Raw genomic sequence first — 27965 nt, forward strand, 5'->3', positions numbered from 1 at the left:
ATATTGGTTTATGCCCTTCTAAATCTTTTCATTTGGATTTACATAGGTAAGTACTCAAATAGATATATAGGGAATTTTTTTTTTTACAACCTAGATGGAATCATAGTGTGTGGGTGTGTGTGTTTGTATATAATGTATATGTATTTTAATTTTAAAAATCCTTAGAGAGATATATATGGAGATGTCTACCTAATTCTTTTCAATCTCTACCCAGTGTTTCGTGGTAAGAAAGTATTCTCCTTTATTTAACCCTTTCCTAGCTGTGTCCATTTTTCCCCTATAATAAATATGACAGGAGTGGGGTATTTTTCCTTGTCCCCAAACTGTTGCTGAGGCCCAACACCCGGGGCAGAAGTACTAACTGTAAGCATCTCATATTTGAAAGGAGCCCCCAGCAGTGAGAGCTAGGCCTTTTCCTATGGGATCTTTTGAAAGGGATGAGAATTCACTGTCCCTTCCCCCAGGCTTTATACTTAGAGAACTGAGACAAAAGAAGGTTGTAAGATTTGGGAGAGCGCTGTGTTTGATGGAAGAAGTTATTTTCTCCCTTTCAAAAATCAAGAGAAGAGATGTGCTCTGAGAGCATTTATGGTGGAGTTCTGAGATGCCAACAGGAACAAGAGCCTGAAATTTTACTGGCCCTGCTTAGCCAATAAAGATTTGCTCACTTATCCCATTTCTACATGAACAGAGAAAAAGAAAATTGGTGAGAGTTGAGCCAGTCGAGGACTGCGGATAAGGAGGTGGGTCAGGATTGCTCTGTTTCCACCCCACAGTAGGTCCTGACTAGTTGGGGTCCTATGGTAAAGAGAGCGGAGAAGGCGATGGCACCCCACTCCAGTGCTCTTGCCTGGAAAATCCATGGATGGAGGAGCCTGGTGGGCTGCAGTCCCTGGGGTCACTAAGAGTCGGACATGGCTGAGCAACTTCACTTTCACTGGTCTCTTTCATGCGTTGGAGAAGGCAATGGCACCCCACTCCAGTCCTCTTGCCTGGAAAATCCATGGATGGAGGAGCCTGGTGGGCTGCAGTCCATGGGGTCACTAAGAGTCAGACACGGCTGAGCAACTTCACTTTCACTGTTCTCTTTCATGCATTGGAGAAGGGAAATGGCAACCCACTCCAGTGTTCTGGCCTGGAGAATCCCAGGGATGCCGGAGCCTGGTGGGCTGCTGTCTACGGGGTCGCACAGAGTTGGCCACGACTGAAGCGACTTAGTAGTAGTAGTAGTAGAAAAGGGAGATGAGATTGGGATGTCCTTGAGCAGCTTGAGGGGAAAGAGTGTATATGCTGGCAGGATATGGTATGAATGCCATCAACTGAGGGCCAGCTCCACCTGGTTATCTATTACTATACAAGAACCATGATTTGATCTAGGTTCTTTTTGCAAGGTCTTTAGTCAGTTTGGATAACATTTGAAAGTTGGCTTACTGTGTTTCTTAAAAAAGAAAAAACTATGGAAACACCTAAGGAATTAGTCTAAAAAAGTCATGTTGATAATATCTTCAAGAAATTTGAGCTGCTGGATATCAAATAACATTAAAACCAGCTTTTTCCAGAAGACTGCCAGCATACATGAGTTCTTGTTACATGTGGGGGTGAGCATTCGTGTGTATCTGTTTTCATCACATCCTTACCATGAGGACTGGAGTTTATCTGAGCAATGTCTCCAGTGCACAGGAAGTATAAGTAATTAAGAGGTCATTTTTAATAGGATAAGACAGACTAGGCTTACTCTTTGTACTTGTGGTAAGTACATATTAAAAAGGTTCTGTAATACTAATGAGAATACTTACTTGATTCAAAATACCTTTAATTCGTTAAACTGAAACTGTTATGCATACCACTTCAAAGGAATCTTATTTTCTAAGTTGGTCATAAGATAGCTTTCATGTGAATTTTTCTGTGAAGGAGGATCAATTTCATCATTCAGCTGAAGGGGGAAAAATCTTGATTTAGAGGGTAGAAATAAAGTATTACAGTAACTTATAAGAAATTATAAGAACAGTGCAGAAGAGTGTGGCACATTGTTGAACAGGAAATTTAAGAGCCAAACAGGTTTTGGGGAAAAGATTATATTCAAATGAGCAAATGTTGGATTTTCTCATGTTTCATTATTTTTTTGGTTATTTTTCACTGAATGTTTGACATGATTGTAAAGGTTTGACATAGCTGTAAATTCCTTTTCTAATAACAGTAGATTATTTCAAAGTTATTAAACTAGAGACATAGTGATATTTTTAATAACTTTAAAATATGGATCTTAAAGTTTTAAAATATACATATTGCGTGAATCTTACAGTTTCACGCAATTATGCTTAAACTTACACATTTCCTTTGAAACATGCTTTATTTGTTATTTATTTCCTGATTTTCTTATAGGAAATGCCACAGTCATTTTCTGCAGCCACGTTACACAACACAGAGGTAAATGACACTAAGACTAATCCACAGAGAAGCGAAATCCCAGTAGAGGCACTTGGTAAGGTTTCTGAACATAAAATCATCACTAAGGGAAGTTCAAATGAAGACAGCATGGCGAGAAGTTGTTCTGAGAGTTGTTCCAGTACCCTGAGCAAGTCTTTCTGTGATGAGCCTCAAAAATCTCATCCTGAGTCCAGCTCTAATACACCCAGTCCTGAATGTGTGCAGGCGAAGGCAACCAATTCAGTTCCAAATGGTTCTGAAGAAAACAAGGTCCAGAGAACGTCCTGCATGTATGGGGCAAACTGCTACAGGTAAAGCGAAATTACAGGTAGCATATAATCCCATTATTTCAATAGCATGTAGCATGTAAATATATGCTATAGTGTGTTAAAAGACTAATAAGACCCATTGGCCTAAAGGTTAGGAGCTTTATTGTGTTTCTGCTGGTCTGTACTTTTCCAGTATGCTTTCTAGCAAATCCTTCTAGAGGCTTTTAAAATATAGTGGGGAATTAAATGTTTCATTGTAGATACGGTGACTACTACAAGAATCTGAACTGGGGAATACAGACTTGAAAACAGGACCACTCAGACCTAAATACTTGCTTATTAATGTCTTATTTAAGTGTTACAAAGATAGCTTCATAAGTAGTTTATGTATACAGTATAACTCTCAAGAGAATTCTAAGTTGTGTTTAGGCATCTTATTATACTTGTGCCTTTTCTTTAATATTTTTCTAAAAATGCTTTTAAATCACCATGATGCCTTCTAAAACAACTGAATATATATTTCTGGATTGATTGATAACTCCTCTACTTACTTCATTTGATTATATTGTATCATATTTTCTAATTTCATACTTTGTGAATTAGTTTTAGGCTGTATGTTTATACTGCATTTTCTCTATGTTTCATAGCCCTATTGCAGAAGTTTTTCTTTATCAAACTAAATATCTTATAAATACATTCTAGTATAGTTTATCTTTTATGCAGTAGCATATATATATCACATATTCTGTTAATTTCTCATTTATTGTATCTCTTTAAAGTGCAGTGCCATTTTAACATTTGAATAACCTATTTTAACAGTTATAATTTATGCATTTATTCACAATTTTGTCTTATTTATGATGGCTTTAGTCTTGCATATAGAACATAATTTATAAACAGATTAGGTGGTTTAAATAGCAGAAATTTATTATCTCACAGTTCAGGAAGCTGGAAATCTATGATCAGGGAGTTGGCAGGTTGAGCCCTCCTGCAGTCTGTCTCATTGGCTTACAGATGCTGCCTTCTCATCGCGTCCTTACATGGCCTTTCTCTGTGAATGCATATCCCTGGAGTCTCTTCCTCATCTTATAAGGACATCAGTCATTTGGGATTAAAGGGCCTACCCTTATGAATTTCTTTAATCTGAATTATCTCTTTAAGGCCCTGCCTCCATATATAGTCACACTAGGGGTTAGGGCTTCAATATATAAGTTTGAGGGTGGGGGACACAGTTCAGTCCGTGACAGTGTTCAGCTGGTATTTGTCTTTGTTAAACATGATTTAATGTTCTATCAAGATCATAATGAATTCAGTCATACTTGATGATGACACATTAATCAGTCATAGCTTATGAAAATTTTTTTTACTTTTTCACTCATTTTGATATATATAATTAATACCCATGAAATATTTGCAACTGAAATCTTGAAGATAGAACACTTATATTTGTAATAAAGGGGGAAAAAACCCTACATTGAGTTCTTGTTATATATGTATATCATAGCAGTCAGTTAAATGTATCTTTTTTACAGCCTCAGTGCCACTGCTTCAGCTCATGCCATGATTCCTCTGGAGCTAGTAAATAATCTCCCAAGTCTCCACACTTTCCCTCAGGTTCATATTTCTTCCTCATTCTTGCCTGAATGATCTGACTGAGGAAATAAAAACAAAGATAAAGAAGAAGAGAGAAAAAAATCTGACAGTATTACTCTCTTTTACAGAATCCTTCAGCATCTAAAGGCTGGATTTCTTAGCAGAGTCCAGAAGGCCCTGAACTGCCAGTGACTCTTGAGATGCACCATGCTGTCAGGCTGTTGTTATGTCCTTTGGATGCACTGATCCCTTTTCCTCCCTCTGTCCTGCTGAAAGACTTGTTCAGTTCCTTTTTTCACCCTTTTCTGATATGCCTATTCTTCCCTACATTGCTCAGCCTCTATCCTACACAACTTTTTTCCTCGTACAGTTTCTAATGTGTGATATTAGATCTGATATTTAATATAGTTCAGTTGGTAAAGAGTCTGCCTGCAATGCAGGAGACTCGGGTTCAATTCCTGGGTCAGGAAGATCCCCTGGAGAAGGAAATGACAATCCACTCCAGTATTCTTGCCTGGAAAATCCCATGGACAGAGGAACCTGGCTGGCTGCAGTCCATGGGGTCACAAGAGTAGGACACGACTTAGCAACTAAACCACCACCACCACCACCAATTATTTACATGTTCTGTCATAATATAAAATTATTGCTCAAGAGAAGTCTTATTCAACCCCTTAATGTTATGCTATTAGCTCCCAAGTCTGTATCTCCAACAGAGATTTCTGTGCTAAATTTTAGATCCAGATAATCACTGTTTATATCATAGGCACATCAAGTTCAGCCTTGTCTAAAGCAGTCACATCTTCTTATAATCCTTTGTGAAACTGAAAACAACAAAACATCATATAACTGTGTAGAAACTGTTGTTTCCAAAAAACTTGTTTTGAAAGATTTTGTTCTTCTAGGGTCATATAGTTTTATTGTTTAATAGCATATGGTTCCATTAGTAAACTGATATTAAAAATTGGGCAGAAATTGAAACATCTGCTATTAGCATGTAAGAAATTAGTACTTTAATTAAAACTTATAGTTTTATTTGAATAAGATCATAAAAATTACGAGTTAATAGTATATAAAATAAGGTTTTTATCTCTAATACATGTGCAGTGTCTCACTGAGGACCAAACCTCCCAATGAGAACAACTAGCAAAGCTGCACACCCATGTTTGAGAACATTAGAGGCAGTCACACTTTAAGGCTTCTTTTTCCCTTGTGACATTTGCCGAATTTTTAATGTTTCATGCTGAGGGCTAAGAGAACAGGCAGAGCTTTGGGCAGCCTCATGGGGCTTAGGCAACAACAGTGGAGTTTAGTATTTGCCAAGCAGGAGGGACCCTGTATGGAAGTTATAGACATTCAGGAGGGAAAAATAGAAGCATAATAAAATTGAATATGAGTATATAAAGCAGTAATAACTTTTGTGTTATGTAATGTATTTGTGAAATTAAAATATATGAAAATAGTACAGAAGTGGTCAGGGATTAAACCAAGTAAATTTTGGCTATAGTTACATTGCATAAGTGGAAGAATACCATATTTGTTATTTCGTGACTGTCTTAGCTTTATGTGGGCTTCCCTAATAAATAGCTCAGTTGGTAAAGAATTTACCTGCAATGCAGGAGACCCCAGTTCAATTCCTGGGTTGGGAATATCTGCTGGAGAAGGGATAGGCTACCCACTCCATTATTCTTGGGCTTCTCTTGTGGCTTAGCTGGTAAATAATCCACCTGCAATGTGGGAGACCTGGGTTCAATCCCTGGGTTGAGAAGATACCCTGGAGAAGGGAAAGGGTACCCACTCCAGTGTTCTGGCCTAGAGAACTCCATGGACTGTATAGTCCATGCGGTCTCAAAGAGTCAGACACGACTCTTTATGTAGGTCCTCAGAGTTTATCTATGTTGTAACATGAGTCAGAATTTCTCTTCTTTTTAAGGCTGAAACATGCTATTTATGTATATACCTTGTTTTGTTTATCCATTTATCTTTCAGTGGACATTTGGGGTGCTTCCATTTCTTGACTATTGTGAATAATGCTGCTGTGAACTTTGGTATGAAAATAACTTTGAGATCCTACTTTCAATTATTTTTGGGTATAAATAAAGGAGTTGAACTGCTGGATCAATTTTGTTTTTAATTTTGGGGGTACCATCATACTATCTTCCATAGCAGATATACCATTTTATATTTCTGCCAACAGCGCACAAAGCATTACAGCTTTTCCACACTTGTTACATTTTCTGCCAACAATACTCAAAGTGTTACACTTTCTCACCAACACTTGATATTTTCTGGTTTTTTGGTGGTGGTCATTTTAATGGGTATGAAGCATGATACATTGTGATTTTGATTTGCATTTCTCTAATGATTACTGATTTTGAGCATCGTTTCTTATTGCTCATTTGTGTATTGAATAGAAATTTCTTTGGATTATAGACATTCCTTTGCTTATTTGTGATTCAAGGTTTTTTTTTGGTCATTGAGTGGTACGAGCTTTGTATATATTCTGATTATTGACCACTCATTAGGTACATGACTTGTAAATATTTTCTCCCATTCTGTAGGTTGCCTGTTGATTTTATTAATTGCATCCTTAGATGCAAAGAAAATTTAAATTCTGATGTAGTCCAGTTTGCCTAGTTTTACATTTCTTGCCTTTGCATTTGGTAGGAAATCTTTGACAAATTCAATGTCTTGAAGCTTTCTCCCATTTTCTTCTAAAAGTTTTATATTAGTATCTTAGGTCATATGTTTATGTCTTAGATACATTTTAAGTTGCTTTTGTATATAGCGTGAGTGAAGGGTCCAACTTCATTCTTTTGCATGTGAATATCCTGTTTTCCCAGCACCATTTGCCAAAAAGAGTATTCTTTCCTTTTAGAATGGTCTTGGCACCTTCGTTGAATGGACAAAAAATCGTACAATGGACCATTGCACAGTAATAAAAGTATACGGTTGTTACATGAAACAGTATGGAGTAATAATATAAACATAAAAAGTCATTCTCAAAGAAGTACATACTATATATTTCCATTTTAATTCAAGTACAGATGAAACTAATATACTTTTTTTTTGGAACTAAGATGTTTTATTTCTTTGTAAAAACAATGTATCAAGAGTAGTTTGAACAGTACTTGTCCTATTCTCTTCACATAACTTATTATATGAAACAAAGATCATTTCTATGTCTGAGCTAATTGGGGCGTCCCAGATGGCTCATTGTAAAGAATCTGCCTGCCAAGCAGGAGACTCGGGTTTGATTCCTAGGTTGGGAAGAGCCCCTGGAGGAGGAAATGGAAACCCACTCCAGCATTCTTGTCCATGGAAATCCCATGGACAGAAGAGCCTGATGTGCTACAAATTAAAAAAAAAAAATTGTTATGCACCTTTTGGTAGGCTACAGTCCATGGGGTCACAAAGAGTCGGACACGACTGAGCGACTTCACTTCACTTCACTTCATACACCTTTTGAAGTTTTCCTTAGCTTCCAATATTTTATCTTTCACAGTGAAATATCTCTGATAATTTCATTAATGTGAAGATTTTTGCTGGCGTTTCTTCCTCTGAGACATCTTCATTCTTTTGTCCCAACCACTTTTCCAATTTATGTTGATAAATTAGCTTCACTAAATTCTGTGCTGTGCTGTGTTTAGTCGCTTCAGTCATGTCCGACTCTTTGTGACCCCATAGACTACTGCCTGCCTGGCTCCCCTGTCCATGGGATTCTCCCAGCAAGAATACTTGAGTGGGTTGCCATGCCCTCCTCCAGGGAATATTCCAAACCCAGGGATCAAACCCTGGGTTCTTTAACTAACATATTCTTTAACTAACATACTGTTTTATAACATTGCTTCTCAAAGTGTGGTCCAGAGGCCCTTTCAGGGCCTGGTCCCCACGCTGCTTTTAGGAAAACTGTTGGGCCAAAACCATTTTCATAATAACGCTTTGTGTACATATGCCTTTCTACTCTGATTCTTTCACTCACAAGTGTACATTAGAGTTTCCCAGAGGCTTCCGATTTGTGTTAATGATTGAATGCAGAAGCAGATAGGAGACTCCAAATGCCCTCCATGAAGCCAGATATTAGAGAAATTTCTGAAGTATAAAACAGTGTCTCCATCAATATTTTTTTGGGAAGATAGGTATTTATGTTAAGATTTGTTTTTATGATAAAGTATAAAGGGTTTACTGCTATTTTAAAGTGAATATATTTTTAAAAATTTCTCATTTTTAGTGTCTAATAGATTAAATGTTCTCAGTTGGTCAATCATGTCCTACTCTTTGCAGCCCCATGGACTGTAGCCCATCAGGCTCCTGTGTCCCTGGGATTTTCCAGGCAAGAATACTGGAGTGGGTTGCCAATGTCTTCTCCAGGGGATCTTCCTGACCTAGGGATTGAACATGGGGCTCCTGCATTGCAAGTGGATTCTTGCATCTGAGCCACCAGGAAAGCCCTTATAAGCTACATGTGCTTGTATTTTTATCCTACATATATATTAGTCTACATAGTCTGTTATATATATCCTATTTAAAGTACTGTTTGCAGTTTGTCTGTTGACAATCATGGTTTTTCCCATGTCACCAGAAATTAATTTTGCTACTATGAGAGTTCTGCACTGACTAGTTATCATGAGCTTTATTTTTAACAACGTGGTGTTAGTTGTTCATGTTCTGGGATAATCTGATCTGTATTATTTGATTTTCTGCTATATGCTATTATGTTTTCTAGTTTCTCTAGAAATCTAGCATACCCTGTTAATTATTTTTTCTGACAGTATGTTTGTCACTCTCATAGGAAAAATCCTGTCCACTTTCAACACTTTAGTCACCCTGGTGATAGTGATTATGGAGGTGTAAACATCACGTGTCAAGATGAAGCTGATGACCGGCCTGAATGTCCCTATGGAGCATCTTGTTATAGGTTTGTAAACCTGAAATGTTTTATTACATTGCTTTTCTGTTTAATCTCTGTTAAGTTACTCAGGAGAAACTACAGGTAAGCTTCTCATCTCAAGCCTTTAACTTTTAGTTTTTAAGCTTCCATAGGTTAATAGGTTTTCATTTTATTACTAGGTAGAATTATATTGTTTCTTTTAGATAATTCTAAATTGTTGAAATTATTAACATTAGAAATGCCTGAAAATTTTCCTAACACTCTAACACTGCAAATCAGATAATTTAAAAACTGTCAGTGCTACCCCATTATACATTCTATCCAGACTCCTTCAGTTCAGTTCAGTTCAGTCGCTCAGTCATGTCCGACTCTTTGCAACCCCATGAACTGCAGCACACCAGTCCTCCCTGTCCATCACCATGTCCCAGAGTCCACCCAAACCAATGTCCATTGAGTCAGTGATGCCATCTAACCATCTCATCCTCTGTCGTCCTCTTCTCCTCCTGCCCCCAATCTTTCCCAGCATCAAAGTCTTTTCAAATGAGTCAGCTCTTTGCATCAGGTGGCCAAAGTTTTGGAGTTTCAGCTTCAACATCAGTCCTTCCAATGAACACCCAGGACTGATCTCCTTTAGGATGGACTGGTTGGATCTCCTTGCAGTGCAAGGGACTGTCAAGAGTCTTCTCCAATACCACAGTTCAAAAGCATCAATTCTTCTGTGCTCAGCTTTCTTATAAAGAAAGCTGTAAGTCCAACTCTCACATCCATACATGACTACTGGAAAAACCATAGCTTTGACTAGACTAGACAAAGTAATGTCTCTGCTTTTTAATATGCTGTCTAGGTTGGTCATAACTTTTCTTCCAAGAAGTAAGTGTCTTTTAATTTCATGGCTGCAATCACCATCTGCAGTGATTTTGGAGCCCCCCAAAATAAAGTCAGCCACTGTTTCCACTGTTTCCCCATCTATTTGCCATGAAATGATGGGACCGGATGTCATGATCTTAGTTTTCTGAATGCTGAGCTTTAAGCCAACTTTTTCACTCTCCTCTTTCACTTTCATCAAGAGGCTGTTTAGTTCTTCTTCACTTTCTGCCATAAGGGTGGTGTCATCTGCATATCTGAGATTATTGATATCTCTCCCTGCAATCTTGATTCCAGCTTGTGCTTCATCCAGCCCAGTGTTTCTCATGATATACTCTGCATATAAGTTAAATAAGCAGGGTGACAATATACAGCCTTGATGTACTCCTTTTCCTATTTGGTACCAGTCTGTTGTTCCATGTCCAGTTCTAACTGTTGCTTCCTGACCTGCATACAGGTTTCTCAAGAGGCAGGTCAGGTGGTTTGGTATTCCCATCTCTTTCAGAATTTTCCGCAGTTTAATGTGATCCACACAGTCAAAGGCTTTGGCATAGTCAATAAAGCAGAAATAGTTGTGTTTTTCAGGACCTCTCTTGCTTTTTCGATGATCCAGCGGATGTGGCAATTTGATCTCTGGTTCCTCTGCCTTTTCTAAAACCAGCTTGAACATCTGGAAGTTCACAGTTCACGTATTGCTGAAGCCTGGCTTGGAGAATTTTGAGCATTACTTTACTAGCTATTCTTTAGTTTGACATAAATCATTTCAAGATGTTATCTCTGCTCCCTCAACTCCTGCCACTCCACCATTCTTGTGAACATGTGAAACTCAGCCCTCAAAGATAACAGTACCTCCTCTCCCTCCTTCCATAGCATCTTGTGCTCGTTTGTGTCATGCAAGGTGGAATTTATCTCATGAGGCTGTGTTTGGTTCATATTTGTTGAACTTCAGGCCATGTAAGTTCCTTGACAGTAAGTACTTTTCTATCTGAAACTTTGTTTAATGAATGAATGAACCTGAAATAAATGAAACCACCAAGGAAAGAGGTAGGATTCCATTCTTGGAGACCTTTAATTCTAGATAGCTATTTTTCTTAGGTGATTTTTGAATACAGGTAACTGAACCCCCTGGCCTTTTTGAAATTGTTACTATTTCTGTGACTTGGTTTTCAATAAGAAAGCAGAGTAAGTTTCTGAGGCTGGAAGAAAAGTCGAAAAGCCTGTACCTTATCATTTGAAAATTAAGTGTTCCATTCCAGCAGAGCATCCTACAGATAATAATGACTATGTTGTCATCAACTATGTCAATAAATGTGAAAATTTAGGAGAAATGACCAAATTTGTAGAAAATACAACTTGTAGAAAAGATACAAGAAAAGAAAGAAAATAGGATAATCCTGTAACATTAGAAAAATTGTATATAAAAATAACAGGCTTCTATTAAAAAAATTCTAAGTCCATATGACTTTAATGGCTAATGGCTAATTCCCTGGGTGCTCAGATGATAAAGAATCAGCCTACAATGCAGGAAACTTGGGTTTAATCCCTGGATTGGGAAGAACCGCTGAGAAGGGAATGGCAACCCACTCCTGTATTCTTTCCTAGAGGATTCCATGGACAGAGAAGCCTGGCAGGCTGCAGTCCATGGGGTTGCAAGGAGTTGGACATAAATGAGGGAGTAACACTTTCACTTTCACATACACTTAAAGAAGAAATACTCAGTTTTTATACAGTGTTAATATTCTAAGAAAAGTAAAAGAGAATATATTCCCCAACTTATATTATGATACAGAAACCCAGCAAGAATAATATAAGAATGAAAACTTACTTTTGATCTTAGATGTAAATTAAAAAAAAAGCACATGGGTTCATTAAGTGAATTAAATAATTGGTTTTATTCAAGGAATGCTTGCTTTTTTTAATATTAAAAAGTAATGTAATTTACTACATATCAGACTAAATAGAAAATCTTATCAGACTAAGTATAAAGTCATATAATTGTTTCAATAGGTGTTTTAAAAAACTGACCATTCATTTATGATAATTCATTTTAAAGTAGGAACAGAAGGAAATGTCTTTAATATAATAAAGGTTATCTATAAAAAAGTTTACAACAAATATCTACTTAGAAGTGAGATATTCAACATTTCTTTCTGATAACAGAAATAAGACAGAATGCCTTTTCTTACTAATGTTATTCAATGTTTTCCTAGTGATCAAGATAGTATAATGAGCCAAAAAAAGGAAATGGATAAGGATTGGAAAGGAGAAGTAAAACATTAATTGTCGACAAATGGTTTTAATTATAAAGATAGAAAATACAAAATAGTCTCTAATGAATTGTAAGTGTTAATAAGTTCTTAGCAAGATTGTTTGATATAAATATCAATATACAAGGCCAATTATATTTTTATATTTCAGAGTCAACAATTATGAAAAAAAACTTGAAAGATTTTATTTATAATAGCATCAAAAAGTATCAAGTTCCTAGGAATAAATCTAATAAAAGATGTGAAAGAAAAAATTTGTTAGAAAAGCCTAATGTATATAAAGACTGAAATTTTTGCAATTAGAAGATTCAGTATTGTTTAAATTACAATTTCCCCCAAAATTGATTTGTATGGAAAACCATTCAAAATCACAAAAGTTTTTGTATAGAAATTTATGATGTGATTCTAAAATTTATGTGGATAGGCAGGCAGTGGGCCCAAAATTGCCAAGACAATATGAAATAAGAAAGTTGGCAGACAGCCCAGGTTTGATGCATGAGACGGGGTGCTCAGGGCTGGTGAGCTGGGATGACCCTGAGGGATGGGATGGGGAGGGAGGTGGGAGGGGGGGTTCAGGATGAGGAACACATGTACACCGGTGGCTGATTCATGTCAATGTATGGCAGGAACCACTACAATATTGTAAAGTAATTAGCCTCCAATTAAAAATAAATGAATAAGTAAAAAAGAAAGTTGGCAGAACTTGTTATACAGTTACTGTAATTAAGACAGGTCAGTATATGCTCAAAGATAAGTCAGTATATGCTCAAAGATACAGTAAGAAGGCCAGAGCAGAATAGAACCACAAAACAAACCTCTGCATACACAGGTGACATGTTCATGAAAAGAGTCATCGCAGGCAGTGAGAAAAGAGTGAATTTTTTCAGTTAATTTTATTGGGATACAAGTGTTTAACGAAAAAAAGAAAATTCACACCATAGTCAAAACCTGAATTCCAGATGGATCATAAAACTAAATGTGAAAGAAAACAATAAAGTTTTAAAGATATATATAAGAAAATAATTTCACAATCCCAAAGTAGGAGTTGTTTTCTAAGACTAAGTGTAACTAACAACAAAGATTTACTGTGTAGCACAGGTAACTATATTCAATATCTTATAATAACCTATAATGGAAAAGAATCTGAAAAAAAATATAAAGCTGAATCACTTTATTTCAATAAAAAATCCATAATTAAAATGGAAAACAGTTATTTACCATTAAAATTAAGGGTTTTTTTCCATCAATAGGCACCGTTAAGAGGGTGAAAATAAGCCACAGAGTGAGAAAAAGATATTTACAGTGACATAATTGACAACAGACTTATATCCTACTGTTCTGTATCCTGGAAGTAGACCTATAAATTGCTATTGTTTTTCTCTTAGTGACATATACAGGCTTTTTGCCCAAAAGAACATTAGAATGAATAAACTTATGAAAAAATACCAGTATCATTATTAATCAGGGAAATTTCACACACTTGCGTACACATGCATACACACAGACACACACACACAACCTTGAAGTAACTAATTCGTTGCTCCCATTTATTCAACAAATATTTCCCAAAGAATCATTAAATATCGAGGACTGATGAAACAGTGTTGAGTGAGATTACTTGTAGAACAAATGCATTTATGTCTGTCTGTATTTTTGGAACAAAACAGCTTTCACAACTCAGTCATAATTTGTGGCACTGTGATAATAGACCTTTTCATTTTTAAAAAACTTGTGTAATGCAGGGTTTTATATGTATACACAATTCGGAGGGGGGGTGTAGAATAAGTTCCAATGAAGCTGTAACTCATTTTCAGTAATTATCAAGTCATGGCCAGTATTTTTTCATACATATCACATTTCCCTCCATCTTATCCCTACTGCTAGATGATGTTGAAATCATTGTATCTTTTTCATCCCATTTTATCCATATCCAGTTGTCTTAGGTATTCTATCAGGTATCCCAGTTTCCTTATAGTCTCATTTTTCCCCCCTTTTGTTTCTCCATACCATATCAGAATCCAGTTAAGGTCCATCTATGACAGAAAGTGGCCATTTTTCTTGTTATTTAATCTATAGGTTTCTCTTTTCCTTGCAGTGCGTTTGTTGAAGAAAGCTGACTTTTGTTTTGAGGAGTATCCCTTAGTCAGGATTTAGCTGACTGCATTACCAGGTTGTCATTCATCATATTCCCTCGCATTTCCTAATAATTGTTGGTTAGAGACTAGTTACGTGTTTGTTATAGATCTCTTCCTTCTAGTGGTACTTTGTCTCTGAGATACTATCTGGGTTAGAAATTTTACTCTGCATTTTTGAAAATTCAAATTCAGACCTTAAGCTTCTCAGAGCTCCTAGGAACTCAGCAAATATTTCATGGGAAAAATCTGCCTCGTGTTTGAAATTCCCTGAGTTTCTAGACTGTTGTGGTGACAACCCCATGTGACCATGATAAGCTCTACTAGTTTCTCTTTCCTCAAATAGTGTGCCTCCACTTGGTCCAAATCTTAGCCTATGCTAAGAATTGTCAAAGCGCTCTTAGGAAGAGAAGCACGAGTTATTGTCAGTTCCCCTAAGAAGGACTTTTTCTCTTTGGAATTTTAGATAATATAAAATTCTCATTGTTCCCACAGTTCTCTCATAAATAAATTTTTAACAATGTATCAGTGTTGTTCCCCACCCCCAAGTTATTAAAACAAGAGTATTTGTCTGCCATGATGTCTTACACCCTTTTCAGAAGTAGAATGCAGTATGCCTATTCTTTAGGAGAATAAAAACAAAATGCAAAGCCTTGCTAAGAATAATGATGTAAAAAATTGCATCATTCATCACCCTTTCTTTCATCACCCTTTCTTTCATCAATCACTTTAAATGAGGACAGAGTAGGGAGTAGTCAAGAGAAATTACTCAGAGGCCAGTGACTCACATGTAATAGCAAAAACTTTCATGTCTGTATCTAAATATATTTATATGTATGTACATTGTGCTTTTCTTCTTCAGCTATTGAGCTGCTTGATGTCCTTGTTTCTACTTGAAGATAAAATCTTAAGTTTTTTTTCCCTCATTAGTTTTAATTACAGTTTAGAGAGACTCTTGGAGAATGTTAGATGTTATCACTTATTCTGACTATGGTTTTACAGATGAAGGAATGGAGACTAAGAAAGGTTAAATTAGTTGCTTAAGACGCCAAAGCTAGTGAGCTCAAAACCAAGTCTCTTCTGTCCTCCTGTTCAGCCTTTCTCTGTGGTGTGGCCTGATTCCACCGTTGCTGGTCATGGCTTTTAAAGTATTGCTGGTCTTTGTCTTTTTAGCCAAATGGCAAAATAATATTTTGGAGCTGAAAAAAAGAAAAAAAAAAACAGATAAAGTACTTTGATTGAAGAAATTGTGAATTTTTCAAATCAGCAAGATATTAGAAACCAGATTGTAGAAGCATGATATATATTTGTATACCCTTTCTTGTTACATTATAATTTTTAGTTAGGCAGAAAACAGGCTCTAGTAGATTCATTTTGTATCATTGCCATAACTAAATTGATATAATATTATGAACAGTTTATTCTTTAACAATCTTGATTTGTAAGAATAAACTATTGGGGTTCTTTCTAGCCTCACACACACATTTCATGCTGTGTAAAAAATGATTTAAAGAAGACAATTTGAATGATACAAATTAACTTTATTTTACACTTCATCAAGCAGTCTCCATTTGGAGAAGTGTGAATAGGGCAGAAGACAGGAAGCTGTTAAAGGATGAAGAATAAAGAACAAGGTAGAGAAAAAGAGAAAATATCTGACTGGCTAGGGCTACACAATCAACCTTGTTTGGGGAGAGAAGGAACAAGGAAATAAGTACAGAGCCCAGAGCTGGTTCAGCCTATGGGGATTGGCTGATTGGACCCACTGTGTCTCTGATTAGGTAGAGCATTTACAGGGACCCCAGGCAGAAGCAGCTCCATCTTGGGTCTAGATGTTTATTTCAGCAGTGTGAGACTATAAGCCTATTGACTCAGAATGAGAAAAATGTTCTAATTTAGCTTGCTTAAAAGAATTTTTATGTAAATGCACGTCAGATTTTTCCTGTCGTCACAGAAGAAAAATCTTGAATCCTCACTGATCATAAAGCACAAAATCAGCCAGAAATTATTAGATTTAGAAAAGTAAATATGTATCAATATATGTGTTCTAAAAGTAAAGTTGTAATATGCCTGTACTCTGTGATGGTTGATACATTTGAAAGAGGTGAAATTCATGAGCTAAAATATCTTTGCTATTTATCTTTAAAAATTTTGCCTTTACAAAATTATTCTCAGGTAAAAATCAAGTATTCCCTCAAGTGAAATATTAGGTTGGTTTTTAATTTGTTTGCTTCCCAGTCTTACCTTCTAATCCCTTGAATGAGTCCAAGTCAGTTTCTTGTTGGTAAATCTAGGTGATCTCAATGTTGTATTCTGCACTAAATAATCTTAATCTTATACTGCATCAGCTACCTAAATTTATGTGGTATTGTTTTGTATTTGCAAGTGTTATTATCTATGGTCAAAGTTTTTATCACTATAGAGCAAATATGAAAAAATAAAACTGTACGTAGATGGATATACTTAATTTTCAGATATTTCATTCAATGAGTAAGACAGATATGGATCACATGTTAATAAATATATTATGTAGTAAAAAATAAAAATTCCCATATAATATAGGAAGTTGATGTTGAAAAAACCACCCTTAATTATTAAATTTTATTTTTTCCTAAAACTATAGGCATTATTAACATTTTCTCTGATGTTATACTTTTAAAAATATAACAGAATTAAATCAGCTTGAAAATTGATAATTTGAAGGAACTAGTTCATGGTATCATTTTCAGTATCTTGCCCATTTAACTGATTTTTTTCCTTTTTGTGCTATCCGCTGCAATTTGTCAGAAGACTCGTTCAGTTTAATGCATTTGATTAGCTTAAGGTACTTGTCTAATAAATTAGACACTTTTTGTCCAGCATAACCCATTGATTGCTGTGCTTGCCACTGACTCACTTCCTCTGGTGCATAATAGGATTTTATGCAGTGTATTACTCCTGTTTTTATTTGTTAAATTAAGCACTAAACTTAGAATGTATATACACTAAAATGAGCAGAATCCATCTACAACCAGCTTAGTATCAACATGTAAAGTCAAACTTACATATATTGCCTTAGATTTACAAAACCTTAGGAGGGCATGTATTATACGAATGAAAGTGTTGGTACCTTCGTATTTTCCAGAAGCCAAAGCTCCACTTCTTTTTTTAAATTGTAATACCTTCTAAGAGGGATGACGTAAGGAAGTATATCAGTCACCATATAAGTGCTCTCATTAGAATGAATCTGCACACAATGTTTTTGCCAATATAATTCATTTTAAAAAGCATATATTTGATATTAAAATTACTATCTTTTGTTTTTTGCTGATCCAGATTTTTAACTATCATATAAGTGAAAGTGAAGGTCGCTCAGTCATGTCTGACTCTTTGCAACCCCATGGGCTATACAGTCCATAGAATTCTCCAGGCCAGAATCCTGGAGTGGGTAGCTGTTCCCTTCTCCAGGGCATCTTCCCAACCCAGGGATCAAACCCAGGTCTCCTGCATTGTAGGCAGATTTCCCAGCTGAGCCACCAGGGAAGCCCAACTATCATACAAAATCTTTTGCGATTTTCTCTTTTATTTTCGAAGTTTTCCAAGTTATTGCAGTGTTATCTTTTGTTTGGTTTTGCAGTGTTATCCTAATCATGTATGCAAATGTACTCCTTAAACTACAAAATACTGATTTTTAGAACCTGTTTAATAAAAATAGAAACATGTGTATTTAGTATAAATTCATAGTATATTATTTGAGGCAAAATAAATGGGTTTTCGTAGGGAAACTCTAATTGCCTCATAGTCGAGATTCCCAGAATCAGTCATGTCAGGCTGTTGAGTTAAGTATAATCAAAGCTGATAACATCACCCATTTTTATAGGACCTGCGTATAGAGGAAGTAACCTGCCATGTTCACAATTCTTTAATCATGTGTAAGAATACAGTCTTAGAAGAAAGTATCTTAGAATAAATGTTAATCACTGGTTACACAGTTTTACCTGGAGACATGGCTGTAATTTTTTTTTTAACTTCATTTAGAAGTAGCAGTAAAGGCATCAAAAAAGAAATAGTAGTAACAACATTGCTACTTGATATGTAATGTGTCATGTAGCCTTGAGAAAATGTGCTGGAGTGTCTTCTGTGGTTTTGTTTTTCTTTCTTCTTTATTTGAATATACATTAATAAATGTTTTTCTTTGTTATATTTAGTTAATTGCACACACACACACACATATATATATACACATTTTCAGAGATAGTAAATTATAATGATTTTAAAATAGCAGATTGACTAGTTTCCCTTATTTTATGTTGGCTTACTCTTTCAGTAAGATCATATTTTTAATTTTCCTTTTTCTCCTAAATTTGAGACTTAAATATTTGAAAACATAGGATTCATGTTTTTGCTTTAGGTTTTAAAATAAATGTTGAATTTCACTAGTGTAAGATAAATTATTTCACAATGAAAACAAAAGCATAGTATGATCGTTTACTCATTGAGTGAATATGCAGCATCAGACATGCTTTTTATAAAAGTTTTTTTATAAAAAGTCTTTCATAAAAGATTTCTATAAAAGTCCATTTTATAAAAGTTGATGTGAAATGGTACTTTAGGTTCATTTGAAAATTTTGAGTGGTAAGTTTAGTATTAAGTTATCAAATTTTTGGAAGTAAAAATAAAAATTGTTATTGTGTTCTTATCCCTGCCTAGTTAATCTTTAGGTATCTCTGTGATGGAGAGATAATGGGTTTTTACATTAGCAGACTTAGGTTCTAGTTACGGTTATGCCAATTGTGTAGCAAAACTTTGCATGCCATTTGATTTTCCTGGGCCTTAGTTCCTCATGAAAACAAGAAGGCTGAAACATTTGTGCTCTGGGGGCCTCCATTCAATAGTAGGGAAGACTAGAACAGAGAGAAATGTAGTCCAGTTCATAAAGTCAGGTCAGTTAGCATTCCTGGCTGCTCTTCCTCAGCCTTCTTTGCTGTCTCCTTTTTCCTACCTGTAATTATTGCTGAACCCCAGGGTGCATTTCTCTGAACCTTTCCCTTTGCTGTTCTGTTCTTACTCTGTAGGTGAGCTAATTTAATGTAGGCTCCAGACTCATTTGCTTAAGTGCCTCCACTTGGTTGCAAACTAGCTCAGACTTATCATATCCAACACAGAACTGTTGGACTTTTGTCATGAAAACAACTCTTTCCCAAGTGTTTTCCACCTTTGTAAATGATTTCACCATTCTCATACCAAGGCCCCAAACCAAGATGCAAGTTGATTCTTCTCTTTCCTTCACGGCACTCATCAATAGTTCTTACCATTTCAGCTTTTAAAATACGTTTAGAACCTGACCACTTCTTAATTCCTCTGCCTCAGTCATCTTAGTCATAGCCACAGTCATCTCTGATCTGGTGTACATACAATAGTAGCTTAACTGACATCCTTCTCTTGCCTTTTAGTAGTTCAGTTTTCACATGGCAATCAGAGCAGTTCTCTAAAAATGTTGTATCATGTTGATTTCTTATTCAAAATTGTCCAGTAGCCTCACACAAAACTCTTTACCATGGCTCAGGTTCTTCTCTGACTTCATTTCCTGCTCTTTTCCTTCTCCCTCATTCCTATTGAGCTATACAAGCTTTTTGTATTTGTCCACATACCCTATCTTGTTCCCACGTCAGGACCTTAGCAAATTTGAAGACGTTTTCTGTTTTCTCTTTCTGAATATTTTTCCTTCAGATATGTATTTATTATTCACATCATTCATAAGACCACAAATGCTTTGTAAAATGTGTATTTTAAAATATAGCAGCTCATAAAAACCTGATGTAGTTATTAGTGTATATGTCTGTGTTTAAAAACCCAAAGATTAAAAAAAAATGTCAACAGGATTTTGAGGCCTGCTGAATTACAAAAATGCTATTTGTGAAAAAGGTTGATGTCAATTTTTTATGAATGAGCTCTAAGTATTTCCAATCACTATTAGGAAAAAGTCCTGAGTGGAATTTTGCTACATTGTCCTTGAAAGTTATTTCAGATATTCATATGTTCCCAAAGAACTGTACAGTATTGCCACTTAACTTTAACCCAGGGTAATATGTAAAGACTTTCTGCTGTACTATTAATAACTGATATTTTAAAATAGGATACGCATGGGCAAATGTTATAAAATATTCTATAAATATGTGAAGTGTGGTGGGGGGAATATTCAAGGGTAGTAATTGTATGTTTTATTGAAGGAAAAATTTAGCTCTTTAATATTAGCTGGCTGTTACTTTTACTGGCCAACTTTTACATAGAGTTTTCAGACATTGTTGCCTATCTTAAAGTAAAATTGATTTGTTTCTGTAAAAATGGCTAACAACTGTAAAATGCTTAATGGTCCACAAATGTTTATGCACATCACTTCATTTAATACTTCAAACAACCCTCTGTGAGGTAGGCAGTGCTTTGCATGCTTTACAGATCAGCAAGTGGAGACTTGTTCACAGGACTTGCCCCGAATCACAAAACCAGTAAACAACGTAGTTTGAATTCTGACTCGGTTCTTCTGATCTCGACACCTTGAGCCCCTTCTACAGCATAATGCTGATGGTTTAAACTTCAACAAGCCGGATAAGAACAGGTCCAAGTCACTGTGGCATTTGTCTCTAAACTGTATGTGAAGGACTCTGTGTTCCTATTGACTGGAGTGATTGATTGAGTAGAGCTAAGTGTCCTGTGATGCTGAGCAATCAGTATCTCAGGAACCTGTTTGCAGTGGAGTCCGCTTAATGTGATTGTCAGATTTTCATTGTTTCCTGGGGAGGTAATATGAATTGTTAATGGCAGGAAATTCTAACACATTTTAGTCCTAGGTTTGTGTAAAAAGGTTCCGTGAGTACTTTGATTATTAACTTTGTAGGTGTGAGCACAGAGCAATTTCATTACATGAACACTCTTTTCAACATAATGAGAATAGGCTTGTATCCAAGAGAAAAACTACCTTTCAATGGAAATTCTTTTAAAAACATCAGGATCCATAGATTATGATTTACTAGAAAAAGAAAAAAAAACATAAGAAAACTCATCAGTGTAGAAATGACTGGAACTGTTTTTTGTACCAGCCAGTGAGAATTTTAAACTTTGGTTTGTATTGCAAATGATTCTTGCAAATTTCAATAATCAATTTGAAATAATAGTAAAGGTAGCAAAAATAGGTGTCTTTTTGTTCCTCTTAAATAGAAAATATTTCATCATTTTGGAAACTCATGTAAAAGCTCAATTAAAAAAACTCTTTGAATGGAAAGAGTAGATTATATTGTAATAGGTAGGTAATTTATGAAAAGTATAGTTGGATGCCACCTCGTAAAAGATACTCTTATAGGAGCTGTAAAGGATATTTATAATGTAAAAAGCCATGACTTCCAGTAGCTCATTTGACAGATGATGAGATAATACATACACACACACACACACACACACACACACACACACACACTCACACTCACATTTGTGTTGAAAATTAAAATGACTGTATAAGAAATTATGTGGTGAGTACTAAATGGTAGATACGAACAATATATTCTGGAGATATTACCCAGTAATTATCAGAGTTGTTTTCCTGAGGAAGGTACTTAGGTAAGTAGTATAGATATAGAAGAATATTCTTGGCAAAATGGCTGTGAGCAAGTGCCTATCAATGGCAAAAAATCAGAAGCTGTTTTCCCAAAGAAGAAATCAAGGATTGGAATGCAAATAAAGGTACAGACCGAGATTATGAGGGACCTTGAAGGAGAGGATAATTTAAGGAATTTAACATTCAGAATACTTAATTTTTTTACATTTAAATTGCTATGTAAACATCTAAAATTTGTTTTTATTTTGAGTATGCTTTTGCCTGTGATGATACATTTTTGTTTCTGCTTTGGCTATTTTTTTTAATTAAAATCTATCCTGTGAGTTATGTCATCAAGAAAGAATAAAGTATATTTGAAAATACCCTAGAACAGGAAACTTGAACCTGTCCCAGAGAATATTTTTTCTCCATTTTCAATGAAATAACTAGCAGAATATTGATATTAATTCTTTTATTTTAAATTGGAAGTTTAATTTCTAAGTTAAATGTGGAAAAGCACCAGCACATCTAGTTTCTTCTGTTCTACATTTCAGTCTTACCTGCCTTTTAATGAAAATAGTATCATATTCTCCTACAAAAGGATAGAAACTGTTAAGGAAACCTCAGAGAAACACCCTTTTCCCCTCTAAGGCAGTTGAAAATCTGCACATGGTGCTGAAAATCTTTTCTGAGCACAGAATTTCGTAACACTTATTTCTGTTCTCCTTTTTTGGAATATACCAGTGTAAACCTTTCCCCCTATTCATTTATTCTGAAAGGGCTTGCCTTTTCCTAAGTCAAACGTGAGGTTAGATTATGTAGATCAGTATGTGAGTGCAGCGGTGGATATGTCCCAAGATAACCACCTTCTGCAACTTTAAGGTTGAACCATTACCCCTGTCCCCACCAGGCTTCATTTGGCCTTTTAAAAAGGATACTTTTCCTTTTAGTCTTTCTAGCCTGAGAACTGATGTCAACAGTCTTTTAACTGGTATTTGGTACACAAACTGTACTTATCCCCATTAACTCACTTGATTTCATTTCTGTGCTTGTTTTTAGATGCTTGAGAGTTTCTAAAGCAGCTTTTGAAGGAGACTCCAGTAGCAAACAATTAAGATCACATTGAACTTTTCAATAATCCTGCTCTGTTCAGGGCAAAGCAGGAAAAGATAGGACTGCTTTCAGATTGCTTTCTGAAAGCAAACGTATTATAGGAAGGAGAAAAAGCCTTTAAATCGCAAATGACTATAGATAGATATTAATGAGGCATCTGTGTAGAATGTTAACACTTGAAGAGTTTCAGTGAGGATATATGGAATTTCTGTGTACCAATCAACTACGTTTCAGTAGTTTGACATTTAAAAAAAAAAACAAAGTTACCAGTATTTTACCACAGTTATAATAACAAAAAGATTTTAAGAATATTACCAAAAGTAATCTCAGAGGATCAGCAATTTTTTCCAGATTATTGATGAAAACTACCTCTGGTATTAATCTCTTTCATTTTTCTTTTCTACCTCTCCTGATATCCAACATTAATTGTACTTTAATAAAGACTGAATTAAACAAGTTAATGACCTGTGCCAGCGTGTTCAGTAAGGAAAGATCTGCCCACAAAACGTCAAGGCAGCTTTGTTCATTTGCAGCTCCCTTCATCACCTTTAAGCTGTCCAGTTTATTTCTTTCACCCTTGAGGTTTCTTTTTCATTAAACAGTCAGATTTGGGTTAATCACCCCAAACACACAATCTTTTGGTGAACCTTTTCTCCCCTTTTCAAAACTGTTGAGATATGACCCTAATTAATTGTGTGGTTGCACTCTTGTACTGTGTTTACGCTCATATTGTAGGAAAAGTTACCCCCAAAAGAAGAGATGTTAGCAATGAGAAATGTCACTGACACCTGACACAGAGCCTCGCATGTAATAAGTGCCCTGTGACTATTTCTTGGACCACTGATGAATGAACAAATGGCTAACATTAATTACTTACCACCTGCTAAGCCCTTAAACTTAAGAAACCCTCACAACAGCTTCATATGTCCATCTCAGCACATGTCTGTTGTCAGCCCTCCCCAGCTCTCCTTTGTTAGTCCCCTAAGAGAGAGGTAACCACCAGTGGAGCGTGATGAACCAGTTAATGCTTTGAAGTTTTGCTGCCTGGGCAATTTTGCATTATCTGGAGAATGTCTTATATGTATACAGTGTACCCAAACATTTGTTTAATAAAATGATAGAAGAGATTGTCAATATATATAATCAAAAGTAGATTTTCAAACAGTGGTTTCTGTTTGACTTTGGGATATGTTGTTATATGTTTCTCAATGCATATTGACTTTCTTATTTTCTCATAACAGTTGATTGGTATCCTTTGGAGAGACATGACTTGTATGCTTTTTGTTTTTGGATTCTAGAGGAGCCTTAAAAGTATCCTTTCAGATATTACACACACACACACAATTTGATACTTTGTATTATATATTTTATATACTATTTAATCATATCTTTATGTGATATATGATATTGACATTTAAAAAATACAGTATATTGTATTTTATTTGTCTCATATTGCCTTTCTGTAGAATGTAAGTCAAGAGGGAAGAACTTTGTCTGGTTCACCACACTTTGCATCTAACACTATACCTGGCATGGAGTAGGCACTCAGTAAATGTAATTAAAAAGCAGATGCTTTGTACAGCATGGTGACTGTAGTTAACAGCAATAACAAAGCAAATGTTTTTCAATAAGAGGCTTATTGCTAATTTGTAGTTTAGTGAGTGCTCCAGTTTAATTTATATAGTCTTATTCATTTTCAGTGATTGTCAAACCTGACCTTATAATTGCTTTTTGTTTTTATTTTAGGAAGAATCCCCAGCACAAGATAGAATATAGACATAGTACATTTCCAGGTAAGTAATTTTACTTCAGGAAACTCAAAATAAAACCTTGGATTCTCTTGTTTAACCTAGATACAATTGCCACTTATTTTAATGAGTTTTTAAAAATCTCTGCTTCTGTGAATTTGTTGAATTATTGATTTTAATGATTTTCTTAGATTTAAAAATGATAAATTTTTACGTAGATTTTTTCTGCAATCATTGTCTAACAGTGTATTTATATTTTCCTTTGTATCTGTTACAATTCTTTTGTTTGCAGGTACCTTAAAACAAAATCTCAAACTGGCCTGAATGATAAAGAGACCATATTGACTTCTTTTACTGAAAAGTCCAGAAGTAGGGCTAGATTAGACAAGATTTGTTGCTTCAGCTCATTCATTAATAATGTCAATAATGTCACCAATAACCCACTTTCTTTCCATCATACTGTCCTTAGAGGAGTGATTTTTATCCTAAGGCTGGCTGCTCTCCCCAGCAAACAACTATATGCATCCTTATTCAGCTGGGATGATAAGCATCCATGTTTACACCTAAGGAGAGAGAGAAAACAGCTTTGATTCTTGCTATTCCTAGGAAAAATCATGAAACTAACTTTTTTAAAAAAACTGGTTTAAATCACATTCTTATTCTTGAGTGAATCACTGTGACCACTGATTAGTTTGTTCTACCCTTGGAACCAAAGTAGAGTCTCTTTCTTCAAAACCACAGAGATCCTCAATAGGAACTATTATTTTAGGGGAAGAGAAGTAGGGGACAAACACCAAAGAAACAACTCTTGAATGATCATCAGTCCTGCTTACATCAGCCTGTTTTGCCTTGTTTTCTTTGCTTCTGAACTCTAATATTTTTTCACTTTAATAAATTCTGGCTTCTTTGTATCATTTATATAATGCAGTGGCCAATTCAACATCCAGTATTTCTGCCCACAGAGTGAGAGAATAACCTGTATATCCAGGCTATGCCCATATGCATTTGTATATGTATAAACACAGCCAACTTGTAACCAAGTGATAAAAATAACTAATTTCACCAGAAGGGAATTCTATTTACTGTTTCTTATTAAAACACACTTTAGTGTTTTAGTACTCCAGACACAAATATGTTCACTTTATCTCAGTTAATATGGTGTGGAGGTTATATGTTATACTTTTCTTATTGAGGCTGTATCTGAAGCTGTAGTATTTATGGTTGTTAACTTTCAAAAGTTTCAAAAGTTCAAAAATATTATTTTGAACAATAATATAATAATTGATTAAAACTCTGTTTTATTGACTAATTTTAGCATTTTCCCATGGAAGAGCATTTGACAGATTTGTTTATCTTTGTAGAACTAGGAACCATTTACCTGAAAACTGTCAATATACAACATATGGCATTGTTAAAAAGTATGAGAATTTTCTTTGAAAAATTGCTTTGAATTATCATTGAAGTATTTTCTGAATGAAGAACATATTTTTAGAACATTTAACTTTTTTTAAGAAAAATTTTTACTTCATTGAAAATACTTTTTTAAATACTAGGATATTTTGACATAACAGCTTAGCCTTATATATTTAATGTACTTTCAAGAGTTATTATGCGGCAGTATAGTCAGGATATCTCTTCCTACTATAAAACCTATAAATTAAACTCTCTGGGATATTTAAAATTTTATAAGTCTCATTATATTTCTTAGAGATATCTGACATAAAATTCTAACATATGTGTTTTTATTATTTCCCAAATCCTTAAAGTTTAACATTACCCAGATCTTGCTTTTTGTTAGGATTTATCAGGGTACCTTAGTAAGGGAATTTTAAGTAAAGTTGGTCTTTAAGATGGTAGGATTTCAGTTATCTTTGTTTCTTAGCTTTGGGTAGGTGGGTATAGGACATCCCAGACAAACTGAGTAATAGATTGGTCAGGGACATTGAGGTAGAAAATAATAAGTTGTGTTTGGAATTAGAACGTGCATCAGTTTAGCTGACAGGGAGAGTCTCTGCAGTTACTGTGAATGAATGATACTCTTGTTGTTCAGTCACTAAGTCATGTCCGACTCTTTGTGACTCCATGGACTTCAGCACAGCCTGCAGCACATCAGGCTTCCCTGTCCTTTACCGTCTCCCAGAGTTTGCTCAAATTCATGTCCATTGAGTCGGTGATGCTCTCTTAAATTTATCTCATCCTCTGTCATCCTTTTCTCCTTTTGCCTTCAATCTTTCCCAGCATCAGGGTGTTTTCCAGTGAGTCAGCTCTTCACATCATGTGGCCAAATTATTGGAGCTTCAGCTTCAGCATCAGTCCTTCCAGTGAATATTCAGGGTTGATTTCCTTTAGGATTGACTGGTTGGATCTCCTTGCAGTCCAAGGGACTCTCAATAGTCTTCCCCAGCACCACAGTTCTAAAGCACCCATTCTTCAATGCTCAGCCTTCTTTGTGGTCCAACTCTCACGTCTGTACATGACTACTAGAAAAACCATAGCTTTGACTAGGCGGACCTTTGTCAGCAAAGTGATGTCTCTGTTTTTGAATATGCCATCTAGGTTTGTCATAGCTTTTCTTCCAAGGAGCAAGTGTCTCTCAATTCCGTGGCTACAGTCACCGTCTGCAGTGATTTGGGAGCCCAGGAAAAGAAGATCTGTCACTGTTTCAACTTTTTTCCCATCTGTTTACCATGAAGTGATGGCACTGGATGCCATGATCTTAGTATTCTGAATGCTGAGTTTTAAGTCAGCTTTTTCACTCTCCTCTTTTACCTTCATCAAGAGGCTTTTTAGTTCCTCTTCACTTTCTGCCATAAGGGTGGTGTCATCTGCATATCTGAGGTTATTGATATTTCTCCCGGCAATCTTGATTCCAGCCTGTGCTTCCTCCAGCCCAGAGTTTCTTATGATGTACTCTGCATATAAGTTAAGTAAGCAGGATGACGGTATGCAGCCTTGTTATACTCCTTTCCCAATTTGGAACCAGCCTGTTGTTCCATGTCCAGTTCTAATCGTTGCTTCTTGACCTGCACACAGGTTTCTCAGGAGACAGATAAGGTGGTCTGGTATTCCTGTCTCTTTAAGACCTTTCCACAGT

General features: G+C 35.6%; 1 protein-coding gene across 3 annotated transcripts in view; it reads left to right on the plus strand.

The window, feature by feature from the left end:
* The window catches only part of APLF (aprataxin and PNKP like factor), a 98716-nt gene that overhangs the window by 61536 nt on the left and 9215 nt on the right, over positions 1-27965 (plus strand). For all 3 annotated transcript variants that reach the window (XM_018055443.1, XM_018055441.1, XM_018055442.1), the window contains 3 exons: positions 2383-2738; positions 9082-9207; positions 24870-24916. In XM_018055443.1, the coding sequence (XP_017910932.1) occupies positions 2383-2738; positions 9082-9207; positions 24870-24916 (529 nt within the window). The remainder of the gene's footprint in view (positions 1-2382; positions 2739-9081; positions 9208-24869; positions 24917-27965) is intronic.

This window comes from Capra hircus, chromosome 11 (genome assembly GCF_001704415.2).
Source record: "Capra hircus breed San Clemente chromosome 11, ASM170441v1, whole genome shotgun sequence".
NCBI classification, from domain to species: Eukaryota; Metazoa; Chordata; class Mammalia; order Artiodactyla; family Bovidae; genus Capra; species Capra hircus.